General features: G+C 46.8%; 2 protein-coding genes across 4 annotated transcripts; one reads left to right on the forward strand and one right to left on the reverse strand.

Moving 5' to 3' along the window:
• Nucleotides 1-462: 462 nt before the first annotated feature.
• On the reverse strand, nt 463-6,426 carry etnk2 (ethanolamine kinase 2). Of its 2 annotated transcripts, XM_088389876.1 has the most exons (10): nt 6,063-6,426; nt 5,911-5,993; nt 4,261-4,398; nt 4,066-4,187; nt 3,850-3,990; nt 3,082-3,224; nt 2,750-2,833; nt 2,231-2,391; nt 2,088-2,161; nt 463-2,012 (listed from the first exon to the last, which is right to left on the reverse strand). In XM_088389876.1, exons 1-10 carry the CDS (start codon nt 6,409-6,411, stop codon nt 1,940-1,942), a joined length of 1,368 nt encoding a protein of 455 aa, XP_088246002.1. In that variant the 5' UTR covers nt 6,412-6,426; the 3' UTR covers nt 463-1,939. The 2 variants fall into 2 exon arrangements, with proteins under 2 accessions (XP_088246002.1, XP_088246001.1); XM_088389875.1 differs by having other exon boundaries at nt 5,911-6,393.
• A 3,759-nt stretch (nt 6,427-10,185) lies between these two features.
• LOC148391408 (EF-hand and coiled-coil domain-containing protein 1) lies at nt 10,186-14,257 on the forward strand. Of its 2 annotated transcripts, XM_088390895.1 has the most exons (10): nt 10,186-10,943; nt 11,439-11,871; nt 11,946-12,080; nt 12,438-12,487; nt 12,685-12,814; nt 12,890-13,019; nt 13,180-13,284; nt 13,364-13,430; nt 13,496-13,630; nt 13,721-14,257. In XM_088390895.1, coding segments are annotated over exons 1-10 (1,812 nt in total). In that variant the 5' UTR covers nt 10,186-10,318; the 3' UTR covers nt 13,723-14,257. The 2 variants fall into 2 exon arrangements, with proteins under 2 accessions (XP_088247021.1, XP_088247020.1); XM_088390894.1 differs by having other exon boundaries at nt 13,496-14,257.
• Nucleotides 14,258-14,280: the final 23 nt, after the last annotated feature.

Genomic DNA, 14,280 nt, shown 5'->3' on the forward strand with positions numbered 1-14,280 from the left:
CTAGAGGAGGAATGAGAGAAGGCCACTGCTGGCTGCTTCAACGCAGGCTCTTTGAGATTTGACTTTCTCTAGTACAGCTGATCATATCATAGCAAATCAAACTGGGCTTAGGCTTTCAAACTAGGGTCAGGCTTTCAAACTAGGGTCAGGCTTTCAAATTAGGGTTTCAATTGCTCAAGGGTGCAACCATTTGCACAACTGTCGTGGTATCAAAATGATTCCATTTGTGGCGACTTTATCTTGCTGTCCACACCACTGTTTCTCATATCTGACTCTAAGTGATAGTTGCTCCTTTCTGCAATGACTCAAACTACTGGAGACGCTCCCGTTTTTCTATACGTGATATCCCTGATTTTTTCCTCAGCCCGGTGGCAACATATAGAGGCAGCAAAGGGACAGGAACACACACACACACAAGTATGTGTGTGGATTTTGTAATTTATGACACCATCAACCTGCATGTCGTTTTTAATTCTATGCATTTTATTAAGCAACAGCCAATAAATGTTAAATAGATCTTGCAAGTCCCACAAAGGTGTAAAGAATCAATGTACACAAACATTTTACAGTATAAGACTATTTACACCCTTCATCTTTACATCATTTGTCACTGTCAATGAATCTGTACTTGTCAAGGTGACCAACCATTGGGAAAAAGTCAGTAGAAAGGAAAAAGAAAGAATCCTTCATGATTCTTTCATGATGTCAAGTCTGACATCACATCAGAACCTCAAACAAAGCGTTTGCAAGCACACCACGCGTTTCAGTAGGATTTCAATACAATAAATAAGACAAATCAAATGCACACGTTAACAGTATTCCGCTTTTAGAATTTGTCCCCTGAGTCAGCACTCAAAAGAACAACTGTTTGATTCATTGTCAGTTGCAATGTTAACTTACTTTTAGTATGTGTGGCCAACATGTTGAACCTAAACCAAAACTCTTATCAGTGCACAAACCTCAACTGCCCATTTAACTACGTACATTGACAATACAGTCGTTCATTTAAAAGGGGGCGGGGGCGGGGGGAATAAGAGCAGATCTCAGTGTTGGCATAAAGCGAGAGCCTTCCCTACATTTAGTCATTTGCAACAAACACCTTGCTTGCTCTTTGTGGTCCATCTGGAGGCAGTGCAACATGAATGAATGAATGCCTTTAAAAATGCTGACTTAGCACAGATAGTGTGCTTTAAAAATAAAGCTGAAACGGTTTGCATCAAAGTATTCAAGTCACAAGGACCTTTTCTGAGCCTCGTGTTGCGAGGGAGCCGAGGCGGTGGTGATTTTCCATGGTCTGAAACGTTCAGAAGGAATGTTCAACCAAGCGGCTCGGTGTGACCATAAAAGTCAAGATGGTGGCGGGGGGGGGGGAGAAAGCGGTTTAAGGTCAGATCCCATCGAACTTCATACAGCAGCGTCATTGCACAGTCAACGCAGTTGCTTGACCAGAGATGTTACACGAGTCTTCCAATAAATGAACAGATGTTTTCCCTCCTTGATTGCGTCGAGGCATTGAAAAGCTTTTCCATTTTGCACATCTCCCAACATTGCACGTTCACATTCGGTACATGGACAAGTAGCGGTGGTGGATTAGCGGAATTTTAGCACCAGACCGGCGGTAACCAAAGGAAGGAATGGTGTCAAATGCACAATCTGACAAATGTTGATTGGTCCACCTAAGCACTTCTTCTTAATGGCTGCTGAGGCACTGATTCAGAGGAATTAAGTCAAAAGATCACGCGAGAGCTCAGCTGCCTGGAAGCAAGACCTCCAGTCTTTGTAAGACAAGTAAGAGAGACAAATATTGAGCTACATTCGGGGAGGGAGGAATCAAGTCTTTCGGGCAAAGTGCCATGAGGAGAAAAAACAAAAATCGGTGGTCCAAATCATGGTTGGCCCCGACTCAACAACTGCCACTGCTGCCTCCCTCCGTTTCGGGTCACTCTGGAATCTGCAAGGCCATCACCGTGGGTTTGATCTTAAAGTATTGGTTGAAACGCAACACAGCGTACCTGAGAGAAGCAAAGAGCTTGAAGTTGCCTTCCTTTCGATTGTGTACATTTTCTGAAGCGCACACCGCCACTTACCCGAGGAAGTCAAAGTCGATGGAGGAGTATTTAGCTTGAATGAGGGCCCAGAAACCCCAAAAGAAGTGAGAAGCCTTCAAAGAGACAAGGTCAGGTTCAGCGACGTCACAGTGCCTTTTACCAATGGCGATTTGCTTCCTTACCAGAGCAAACTTGTTGACCTGCACATAGAGCGTCTCCAGTTCTTTAGCGCTGACCTCTTCTGTTTTCTTAGTGAAAAGCTTAAAGGCTTGCAGGTAGAATCTGAGCCAGTCCATCTGCATCTCCCGACTCGGGTACAGCCCATAGTCCAGATCGGCCATGCCTCATCACAAAATCAAAGCAGACTCTTATCACGCATGCACCGTTGCTCCATCACGATCCATGCCGTTGGTTGTTTGCGTGGGCTATCTTTCGAAAGGCACGCTTAAACAAGTGGATTTGAATTGGGCCGCCGTGTCACCCTCGAGGAAAAAATTTCCACCGGCATTATGACGCCTGCCCGGCAACCGCACAGCTGCCCACTAAAATGGACATTGGTGAAGAGCATAGAGATTCAGCCACGCAGACAGTTGATGACACGTAGCAACGGCATCAGACATCTCCGTGAAATGAGGAGAAGGAGCATATGCCCAAAAGATTTCGACCCAGCCCATTGAACCTGGATGGAAAAGGTCACCAACCTGCAAATTCGTTAAAGTGGTTGCCAATGTCAAACGCCTGGTAGTTGTAACTGGAGTATTCGTAGTCTATGAAGCGAACATGAGCTGAAAGACACGAGGAGAAGAAGAAGAAGGCCGTCAGTGCATTTTTGCAAACGTGAGGTCGTTCAGGCTAACGTGACGTTAAGTGGGTGAGATCAGTACATTGGTGGCATAATTAATATACATACTCCAACTATAAGTTGGTGGGTTTATTGCAAAGCACCCGTCTTAAATAGAAATATCAAATAGCTTAAACGTTGATATTATATTGATATATTAAATGACACAACTACACAAAGTGTAGTATGGACCCTCTTTGCTGTTGTGTATGATGTTCTTGCAGAGCAGGTCATTGTGGCAAAGCACCACAGGCGATCCCAGGGTGGAGAGATGCTCCTTCATCCACACCATCTCCTGCTCCAGCACTTCCTTGCTGGGCACTTCTTTTTGGATTCTAAATTGATGAGAAGAAATTCAGATTTGCCACTTGAGCTACTCATCACAACGAGTTGACAATGTCACAGCAATGGAGGACGACAAAGTCAAAGGAATAAACAAGGATGGAGTACAGGAGGTCTTTGCTTTACGACGACGTCCCGGTGCTTGCATAACCTATAGCTTTATGCACGGTAAAAGGCTGCTCGTCTAATATTGACCTAGGCTAATGCTTTTGTTGAAATCACAGTCAATATTTGCATGTAGAAAGCCATAAACATAAAACAAGCAAGTCATTGTGTCAATTCAGGGCTTCATTAGAACTTCAGCCAAGCCAATGACATTTGTGTGATGAGGAGTTGATCATGCAAGTCCTCCTTGGAACTTTGCTGCTTCTTTCTTGTCATCTGTGGAAGCGTCCAGACAAGTCCGAAACATTTGCTCAAACGATTAGGCACCAGCTGTTTATTTTTATCTCACTAGTACAAAAAAAAAGATTCAGATGGTTTAGCAATTACTGCATCGCAACATCCGACAGACGTTAAAACATATTGCATGAATGAAACTTGAGACGAGAGCGGTGCTCAAACAATCTCCAAGCAAAATCCTTCAAGTAAGACGGACTAACGAAAGCAACATCTCACCTGATGTTTGAAGCTTGTTCTGTGAACTCTGTCGCCACAAGGGAGAAATATTTTTGCATCTTAATCCAGAGGTTGGGTTTGGGGACGCATCCGTTATGCGCGTGAATGGCGTGGATCTGAGCCATCTCTCTGGCTATCAGTCTGCGGGAGCGAGGGAGGGCAAATAGCCACATTTACATGCTGTCAATATTGTGGCTATGGGTAGCTGGTTCCCACCTGAGCAAGGAAGGATCCCTGACGTCTTGGGGCCCAAGCGCTTCCCCCTGCATGTATTCGTAACATATGCCATTTTGAAATGTGCAGTAAAGACGGGGAGCGCAACCGTTGGCGTGCAGCACCTGAAGGAGAAAACGAAAACATCAAGTGGAACAATAGCCATGCTAACAACATTCAAACATGACGTGGATGTACCTGAAAGCTTTTAAGCTCATTGTCTCTGTCCACAATCAGCTCCGTCTTGTTCCCATAAACACGCACCAAGACCACATGTTCGGGACTTTCCTCCACATAGCAGCCCACCAGTTTGTTGGTTGTTCCTTCAGTGAAGAACTGAAAAAAGAAAGAAAGAAAGAAAGAAAGAAAACATGGGCTGGCTGGTTTTCTAGACTCTCAATTACAACACGAGTACAACAGTTGGTTTTCGTTGTTTTTTTTCCATCGCACAATGGAGATTGAAGTAAGTGGGGCAATACGCTCAACTGCAGTCAACACAATGACACAGACACGGTGGTCAGGTGGTCACTGACGCATATCTGGCATTCCACACGTGGTCCATCACAAAGGTGGGCGTGTGGCCATCCTTGTTATGACTGCCGACACACTGGCAAAAACACTGTTGTCTACTACATGACTGATCCCTTCCACCTGCCACACAATACGCCGCTAACACCGGTGACCCATACGTCCATAGACAGCAACTTTGGAAGCAGACAGACGTAAACATTGAGCCCAGCCTGGTTCACGTGGCGCGGCGGTGGTGAGAACGGACGGACGGAAGCTGTTGGTGGAGCAACTTTGGAAGCAGACGGACGTAAACATTGAGCCAAGCTTGGTTCGTTCACGTGGCGGAGCTCATGTGTGCCCTGGCGACCGGTCCGCCTGGCCTGCCGATCCGCCTCTCACAAAGTGATAGAAAAGATAGACGGCTTTTGCCTTGTAACAAGGTTTTGACGTGGACATGTCAGTGGGCCATTTTCATTTGAACAATTATCTCCCACGGTTGTACAAAACGACTTCCGGCAAAATACATCAATACGCTTAAAGGTCACCCAAGCTACTTAGAAAAGCGCCGAGGTAACCCTATCGACAAACAACTTTTATTTATAAATATCCGATTTGTTATATACTCATTCTTATAAGTAGAAGATATTTTGGTGCATACGTCCATGAACTCATATTGTCCACTTGTTTTCTCTTCACTTACTTTGATAACTTGTGCAATCAGCCAGGAATGTCGTTTGGACAGTCGACGCTAGCACACTATTCAATCAACATCAATCAGGTTGGAATGGAATGGCATTTGAACAGAATGTTTCTACCAAAATTGCTGCTGAATATTTGGTGGGTCTTGGACTGTGCTCATCCATGATACAAATAATGCAGATCGGGTTTGGAAGATAGATTCCCTGCATACTGGAGCTCAAGCTTCTCAAGACGAGCCTTTGCATTGAATCCTTTCAGTCAAATGGCTTGTATTTTTGCATCAAATGGAGTTAGTCGAGAATGTGCTGAAATATATTTGCAACTACACCCTTTAGGGAAACAAGCATCAATGTTGTACAACCAAAACTACTTTGCAGCTATGGAGTACAGGGAGTCTCCCGGTGTGATTTGTTGGACTTTTGGTGTTTGCCCTTGACAAAAAGGCTAAAGTAGTGTGGTAAGAAAACAGAGGAATGTCTTTTTTCTCTCTCCCCTGTTTGTCCCTTGTGATGCACAAACACAGTAGGGTACTGTCAATATGAGTTTGAGCCTAGCATACAGCCAGCAGGCAGGCAGGCAGGCAGCCGGCAACCGGCCGCCGGCCAGCCCATTGCTAGCTTCTCAGTTGACATTTTGTACCTTGGTCTTGACACGGCTCGTGTCCCACGCCGGTCTCAGCTCTTTAATGATCTTCAATGCTCCTTCCGTCACGTTGTGCTCGTCTACAAAAACGTGAATCTTTGGTATAACCGGCGAACCGACAGGCACATGGATCTGCGTTTCCATCCCACCGTCTGATCTCCGTCCCCGAGTTGGTTGTTGTGAGCGATTCGGAGGAAGTGGAGCATACAAGTGTCGCCAAGTCAACGCGTTTAACGAGATGTGCCGTCCGTTCGTCCGTCCGTCCGTCCGTTCGTTCGTCTTCTTTGATGCTGCGGGGGGCAAAGTGGGAAAGTGTTGTCGCTGTGACGACGTGGGATGAAAGGCGTCTCTGCACTGTGCACTGCCTTTGCAGAGAAGATATACGACGCCGGCCGGCGGGTCGGTCGGTCGGTTCCGAGAGGCTGTCAGAAGCAGCAGCAGCAGCAGCAGCAGGAGCAGGAGCACTGTTAACGCTTCCTCCTGCATGTCCCCGCCCATTTGGCATCATCCGATTGTACCGCCATTTGAGACGACACGGCCGAGCACGCCCATTCTTTTCACGAAGCGGCCCGAAGTTTGACGAATGGAAATACACTGCAGTCCATTTTTCTTCCCGTTAGAGGTCGCCACAGCCTCCCTATTGTACCTCCAACTGTCGGACAGATGGAGGCAGTAAAGTGATAGCATAGGGTTTGTTACTTTCAGGCCTAAATGTAGCCCTGTAATTACCAACCTCAAATTACTGACATTGCAGCAATTTCAAAAGTAGACATTTTGAATTAGAAATGGGCTTGAATGTGAAATTCCATCATGTATATCAATTTGGTAATCACTTCAAATATGTGGATGCTTTCATGCTCCACACTGTACAATCAAACTTGTCAATAAGACTTTTAGTGCTGTCTTATATGCAGATTTTTTTTCAACAGCTGTTCCAAAATAAATTCAAAGTTTATTTGATCAAGACAAGTCATGCTAAATTGAGTGCAACAATAGCTGAGTTGCAAGTTATTGCTTGGTTTCAGTATTGATGGTAGGACTGTAGTATTTCAATTCAATGTATGTGTGGGGATTGCTCAGGGCTCAAGTCTTTGTACTTGAGTTGTTGATTTTGTGATTGTGTGTGAAGACACACACACACACACACACACACGTTGTAAGCCATGTTACTCAGCAGGTTGTCAAGGAGTCAGCTGAAGCTTTTGGGGGCCCAGTGCCCCCCATATTCTTGCTTTCACTGGTTTGCACAGCTTTATTTATACAAGTAGGGTGCCAGATGCGGCTTTGTCCTATAGCAGCCAAACTCTGACAAACTGTATTCATTGCAGTTACTGTATATTCCTATTTCTTTTCAACATCAAGATTTATTTTCATTTGCAATGTGACTGCACGATGACGAGGATTGCCACTGTGAAACGAGTTGCATAAATGCATCGAGGCATGGTTCCTCTGCGACATACAAATAGCATTGCTAGTTTCTGATGAAAAGGTCATTGAGACACAAAAAAGTGAATTCAAAAAATGTCAACATACTGTTTGTTGAGTGAGTTTTCACCGACGGTAGGCGAAATAGAATCCTTCTTTTGGGACTGCGACCACCACATTCTTACGTTGATGACAATGAATATGATTGAATGAAGTCTTTTGAAGTGAACAGATACTGCTATGAAAAACAACTTGGATACTTTTGACCTGGAGAACACAATGTGCCAAGAGAAGCATGTGGAAGGAGGAACAAAGTGACAACCTAAGCTGGAACATCCAAACAATTATATTAGCCCCTGATGCAAGCACTAGAATTATCCAAAATGGACAAATATGGAAAGACACAGAGACATACGTATATTAGTGTTTCGTCACACCCAGGCAGGCTCAATGTGGGAGCTTGCTACATGTAGCCACATGCCTCATCTGCTCTCCAAAAACTTCATCCAGGCTCTTTGCTCGCTCTAACGAACCTCATTGCAAGTCTCGTGGAAAGGCAAATGTTTCTAATTGCATGGCGCTTTTCAGGTACGCATCCTGGACAGCTGAGAGGTCCACGTGTTGATCTGGCTATCTGAGGAATGAGGAAATTAGCATCATCTTTAACCCGCACACACTCACCGGATCATAAATCACATCTCTGTTGACGCGCTGAACTCTTACTAGCCAACTTCCATTTGAGCCTAATTTGTCATGTCAAAAGTCCTGTTGACACACTCCTCATCTATCACTGATTGCAAGCTGAGTGTGTAGGCAGACTCGGGCAACTTAACACGTGAAGAGTGATTATTATCAGGCACACCTATTTAAGAGGGTGTTGTTCAGGATGTTGTTCTTTCTCCCAAGGTTGAAGAGGGGCTGAGAACATAACATATATATGCTGCATTTTAGAAGATCAAATCGATTGCTGGATGTGCTTAAGTGGAGCCTCTGGAATTTGTGAAGAAGCACAATATACTGCTGGGGCAATAAGTAAACCCACGCATGCGGCTTGCGCGTGCTCGCTCGCTCGCTCGCTCGCCCCTTTGGCCTCCCACATGTGGTAAGGGTTGCAATTTGGGGCTGTGCTCTGCTGGGTGCAACGGAGCCCCACCTCCAGGTTGGGGGAGGGCAGCGACCTGCGTCCAAGCCAGGCTCACGCTTGTCCTTTGTTTTTGTATGTCATAAACCGGTGTTACCGGACGGGCACAGAATCATGGCAGTCGGTGGCACAGTCCGGAAAGCGGAAGAGCTTCAGAAGAGCGTACGGCAGCCAACACAAAGCCCGAAGGCCTGCCTTATCTATAATGTAGTGCGGGCGGCGTCACTCCTCCTCCCAAAGGTGAAGAAGCGGCCACTTGGGCACACTCAAATAGCTCCCCAACCTCCTTTTTATTTATTGCCCCTTCCACGCTCCCATCCTTTCAATTTTGGATTAGGTCCTTTCACCCCATGCAGGCAGCAGATGACAGACAGGTCAGGAGAACAACACAAGGGCCTGCTGCTTACCATTTTCCACACATGCACACACACATATTCAATCAGGGACTACATAAGGAAGCATGTCATCCGAACGAAAGGGTGGAAATCCACTCCCTGTGTATTTCATAAGTTACAGCAGAGGCAAGTTCCACCCACCCACCCACATACTGAAACTTGAAGACTCATTTTGAGCAGATCTGAAAAGTATTATTTCCTTTTCATGTCCAAAGGGGATTCGATTATTCCTGGTGGGTGGATGAGGTTTCGTACTATATGCATGTTGGCCAGACTGCACGCTTGCAGAATGTCCGCTGGGAAATGGCCATCTGTAACCAAGATGGATCTGAAGAATGACTCGAGTATACTTGTATTGTTTTCACTTAAAAGTAGCTGAAAGACATGTTTTTGTTGATCTACAGTCTTTTTTGATTGCATCTGAAACCTCCTTTCCTTTTTTCATTGTTTGGAATGTTGGAAAAAAGCTTCAGATTCCAAGTTTTGAGGAAGATCATTTCTGGAACATCTGAGTATTTGCATAATTCTCATACTTGGAAAGTATCACTTGCTCCCCCCTTTCTTTTGAACATATCTAATCGCATTTTTTAGTGACACTGTAATATAGTCCATAAAGTGGAATGCATGTGATGCAACATGCATGTGATGCAACATGCATGGCGCACGCGGCCTAGTCATGCCCAGGTGAGTGTCTCAAGGCAATCTTTGCTTTGGCTGTCAAACAAATGACAAGTGATGAGGTCAGGTATTTCCACTAAGAGTTCACACACACACACACACACACACATTGACTTTGAAAGGGAGGGAGCCTGCTGATGCCATTCCAAGTTTCTCTTCCACCTCAGCCACGGAACAAACTGACAGCAAGTGTTCTATTTTGGATTTGTGTGTCATTGCTACAATTGAATCCATGAAAGTTCAAAAGACACATTTCAAAAAAGTCGTCCCCCGGACTACCAGTAAGGCAATAGATACATTATATGTATATGTCACTACTGGGAGCACGCACTTGTGAACTAGTATACTTGTGTGTGTATCTTACTGAAATAGAAAGTCAATAGTTAGAAAAACAGAGTCAATTCACTCTACTAGCAGTCGTCCTGTTACGTACGCATGGACGGAAAACAATTCAGCGCACAACTAGGACATGAACTGAATGCCCAGAGGGCTTGCTCTAAACTCCCAGGACAAAGCCCAAATCAATCCATAAAGGTGAATCCAACCGCCCCCGTCCCGTCCCGTCCTGTCCCGTCCCGTGCGGCACCTTAGTGGTGGGTGGTAGTCAAAGAGAGAGAGAGCGCATCGCCGAGAATTTGCATCGGAGGGTGGAGTCAGGCTTGAATGGGACTTTGTTTTCTCTCCTAGGGAGCAGATCGGGATTCGCTAGACTGGGAAAGAACTAAAGAGAAAGAGTGTGCCAAATAGTACAAGTGAATGTGCCATCATGGAGCGCACAGCTTTAGCTTGGAAGCACGTCCAGCCTTGGCCGAGAGCAGCGCGGAGGAGCGAGTGGCTCCGGAGCGCCTTGGCCCACCATCACTGCCCCGATCCCGGCGTGGAGAACGAGATCGTCGTTCTGGCCACCGGAATAGACCAGTACTTGCAAGAGGTCTTCCACCATCTTGCCTATCCCAACCGGGACGATTGCGTGTCGGCGGAGGACTTCAGCACCCTCTGCGCCGTGCTCGGTGTCAGCGGAGCCCAGAAGAGCATTCAAGGAACCGGGGCTGCTGCTACTGCTGTTGCTGCTGCTGCTGCTGCTGCAGAAGGCAACGAAGACGAGGAAGAGTTCAGAGACGTATGCGCCGGGCTGCCTTGTCAGATGACTTTCAAGGACTTTCATTCGCGTCTGTGCGGCTTCTTTCGCGTGCGCTCTGCGCCAAGAGGCTCGTCCTCCGGGCCCGGGGAGTGTGTGTGGCGACTGCCCGTTACCGAGGAGACGGAGCTGGTGGAGAGACACATCAGGCTTCGGTGGCCTCGTGTGAGAAGGAGAAAATTGGTCACTTTTGATCTAACAAGGAATCACAACAGATCCGCAGCTGGCCGAACTGCTGACGAGACTTCTTCGGGTACGCGGAGTTGAGCATGTCGAGCCACCCCCTCTTTGTTCATTTGTACATTTGACATTCTGTTAAATCGACCAAGCCAAAAACGGCATCTGTTTCAGGGCCGTAGATCTGAGGGCATGTCGAGGGACCGCTGACACCCCCCCTGCCCACACATAGACCTACAGTTTTTTGGATAGGTCAAATATCTAGTCTCCCCCTCACACAGTTTTTTGGATAGGTCAAATATCTAGTCTCCCCCTCACACAGTATCTAATGGTATTCTCTCGATGATAATAATCTGTCATTTCATACAATATTGCTCCTGCAACGGATCGCTACGAAACTTAGTGTTGACGACAAATTGCATGGAAAAGCCCCAAGAGCACGCTTCTTCGTGTTCTGAAGGTTAGATTTGAAAGTGGCGACAGCGGCAGCCGAATACAAAGGTCATTTTCAGCAAGAGCCTATGCTCATCAGTTCCCTTGCTCTCTTTTCCCTCTTCCTCCATTTCCTCAGACGAGTTAGCAGCGCTGAGGGAGTTGGTGGAGGACCTCCGATCGGCGCTGCAAGGTAGCGACGCTCGCTGCTTGGCCCTGGAAGTGGCTCTGAGACGAGAGAGGGGACGCTCGCAGTCGGCGGCTCCCGTCGGCGTTTCGGCGCGCACAACTTCCGTTTCCCTCATCCAAGGCAAATTGGTCCCCACACGGCGGATTAAAGGACAGCTCAGTGTTGCTGGAGGAAATGCTGGGAGGAGGTTTGGCAGAAAATGGGACATGAGGGACCCGCTTTTAAGAGAGTTGCAGCTGATCCGCTCCTCACGTGACGGACAGCTGGAGGAGGCCATCAAGTTCAACCAACGTCTAGAGGAGGAGCTGCGATGGGCATACCAGGAAGTGAGCAAGCTTCAAGGGGTGGAGTCTGCGCTCAGGAGGGAGAACATCCACATTAGGTTGGCTTTGGCTTCAATCAAATGCTCAGCTGATTGATTCACATGCCATGCATGGTGTGCGTGACCTCCACCAGGCGGCGAGCGGAGGAAGCCAGGGAGGCTTTGAGCTTGGGCCTGGAGCGGGTGCGAAGGATTCAGGAACAAGCCCAATCTGTGCCACAACTCCAGTCCAAGATCAGCCAGCTGGAGAATGAACTGCAGCAGTACAGGTACGTTGACACGGCATCTCGGTTGTCATGCTAGCGCAAGGCTCCTTGAGCGTGCTGCGGACCGAAGGCGTTTGGTTTGACGCGTGACCATTTGGTGGCCAAACCGAGACTAAATATTCGAGCAGCTCAAAGCCGGTCGGAGTCGTGACGCATTTGGGTGGATTTGATGCAGGTGCAGGCCAAGGTACTGCCAGCTTTGTGGGCGTGGGGGTAGATGTCATCACATTCCGTTCATAAATAGGACCACAGTTGACATCATCAAAGTGACCAGCGGCCAACTTTCAGCGTTAAACTTGAGCGTGATCTCAAATATCACTGTGAGTGAGAAAAAAGTATTTTTCTCTTTTTTTCCTTCAGATCCGGCTGCAGTTGTCTTCCAAAAGGAGAAGAATTAGGCAGTAAGACAGGTGAGGGACTGATGAATAAGAAATAGAGCTGACTTTTGTCATCAAACAAGATGTAAAAGCCACTTTGATAGATTCCTTCACAAATTTGGACTTGCCGGGTTTTACATCCAAATCTGAGACCCATTCATTCAAACGTCCAAGGTTTCACTTGTTTCGTCGTGCTGTACATCTCAAGCAACCAGTTGGTGTGTTTGCAGATGCCGAGTGTCTGCAGAGAGCGGTCGAGGGAAGAGCTGCCTCTGATGAAGAGGAGGCAGCTGACGAAGGACAACGCTGCCTATCTGAGGTCAAGCAGCACGTCAGGCCATGGCACGGATGGCCCAAAGGGTTAGCTCATTCTTAGCGTCCAAAGCAAACATTGTCATCATTGCTGTGGTTCCAAAAACGTTCCTCTTCTGCCAGGTTTTCATCCAGTCACCTGGTCTTGTTGAAGGGGCACCTGCACGACAGCACGGATTCTAAAGGCAACATCAGATGCTGCACCTGGAAGGGACAAAAGCAAGCGGCAAGCAGCCAAGGCTCTGAGGACAAAGTGGGTGAAGTCGACGAGAAAAACAGCCTCGCTATGGCCATTCCACAAGCTGTTATTGTGGAAACCTTTCAAGGAAGAAAAAAGTTACCTGCATATTCTTCGTCCCAGCCAAATAATGGCATATCGTTTTGATATCCTTTGCAATATTGCTCCTTTTTAGAGGCCGGATCAAAAGGAGGAAAGGGCAGAGAGAAGGGAGAATGTGTCTTTGACGGAAGGAAAGTTCAGAGATGCCCTTATGTTACTTCTGGAGTTACGCAATAAGGTCAATCTCACCGCCACACCTCCACTTGGTATTATGAGTACGAAACTTCATCATATGAACATATTTCTTGTCTGTGTAGAATTTATCCCGCCGGGAGCTGGGAAGCATCATGATGGATACTCTAGATATGTGCACTCATGGAGATGGTACACAATATTCTGCCAATATTGTTTTCTTTCTTTCTTGTTAATTTTCTCTTTTCTCTGTCTAGGTCCATCCCAGGTATTGCAGGTCGCTGATGCCCTCTATGTGCGGTTATCCTCCACTGATCATATTAGGGAAGAAGGCGAGGCCAAAGGAAGCGAGAGGGAGGGAAGGCAAATCGTCAGGGCATCAAACAAGCAGTAGCAGCAGCAGCAGCAGCAGCAGCAGTAGCAGCAGCAGCAGCAGCAGCAGTAGCAGCAGCAGCAGCAGCAGCAGTAGCAGCAGCAGCAGCAGCAGCAGCAGCAGCAGCAGCAGCAGCACAGCAGCCCGCTGGTCATCTCCTGCTAATTAAGATGAACTTGTTTTTTCCTCTTCTGCTTTTGCAGCAACGTAAATGTTATCAAATCCATATACAATGTTGAGTTTTCTTCCTATCGGCATTTTCTCGAGTTAGGAAGGGGCATTCGCGCCGTCGTGGAAGTGAGCACAGCCAACTTGAGTCCCAACCAATGGAGGCGGAGGCGGCTCCTCTCACTTTCGACTGTACACAAAGTACTTTCCTCAGTACTGTATAAAAGTTGCTCCACTTGGAGACAACGCCCCCAACCAAGGTTTGAAATTGTTTTGCTACGTTGATTTGAAGCTCATTCCATATCAATCGTGTTAATGTACACAAGTGAATTGTGTGTGTCCATTTTCTAGCAGTACGTAACGTGTAAGAACAGTGGATGAGTCAATGACAGAAAAGTGTTTTTGAACGTTGCTATATTTGTGATGCATTCCCAACATAAAATCACTGTGACTAATAAATGTTCAACTTAATTCAAAACACGGGTTGTGGCTAAATCCTAC

This window comes from Syngnathus floridae, chromosome 11 (assembly GCF_059516105.1).
Source record: "Syngnathus floridae isolate MCC-2025c chromosome 11, RoL_Sflo_1.0, whole genome shotgun sequence".
Lineage (NCBI taxonomy): Eukaryota > Metazoa > Chordata > Actinopteri > Syngnathiformes > Syngnathidae > Syngnathus > Syngnathus floridae.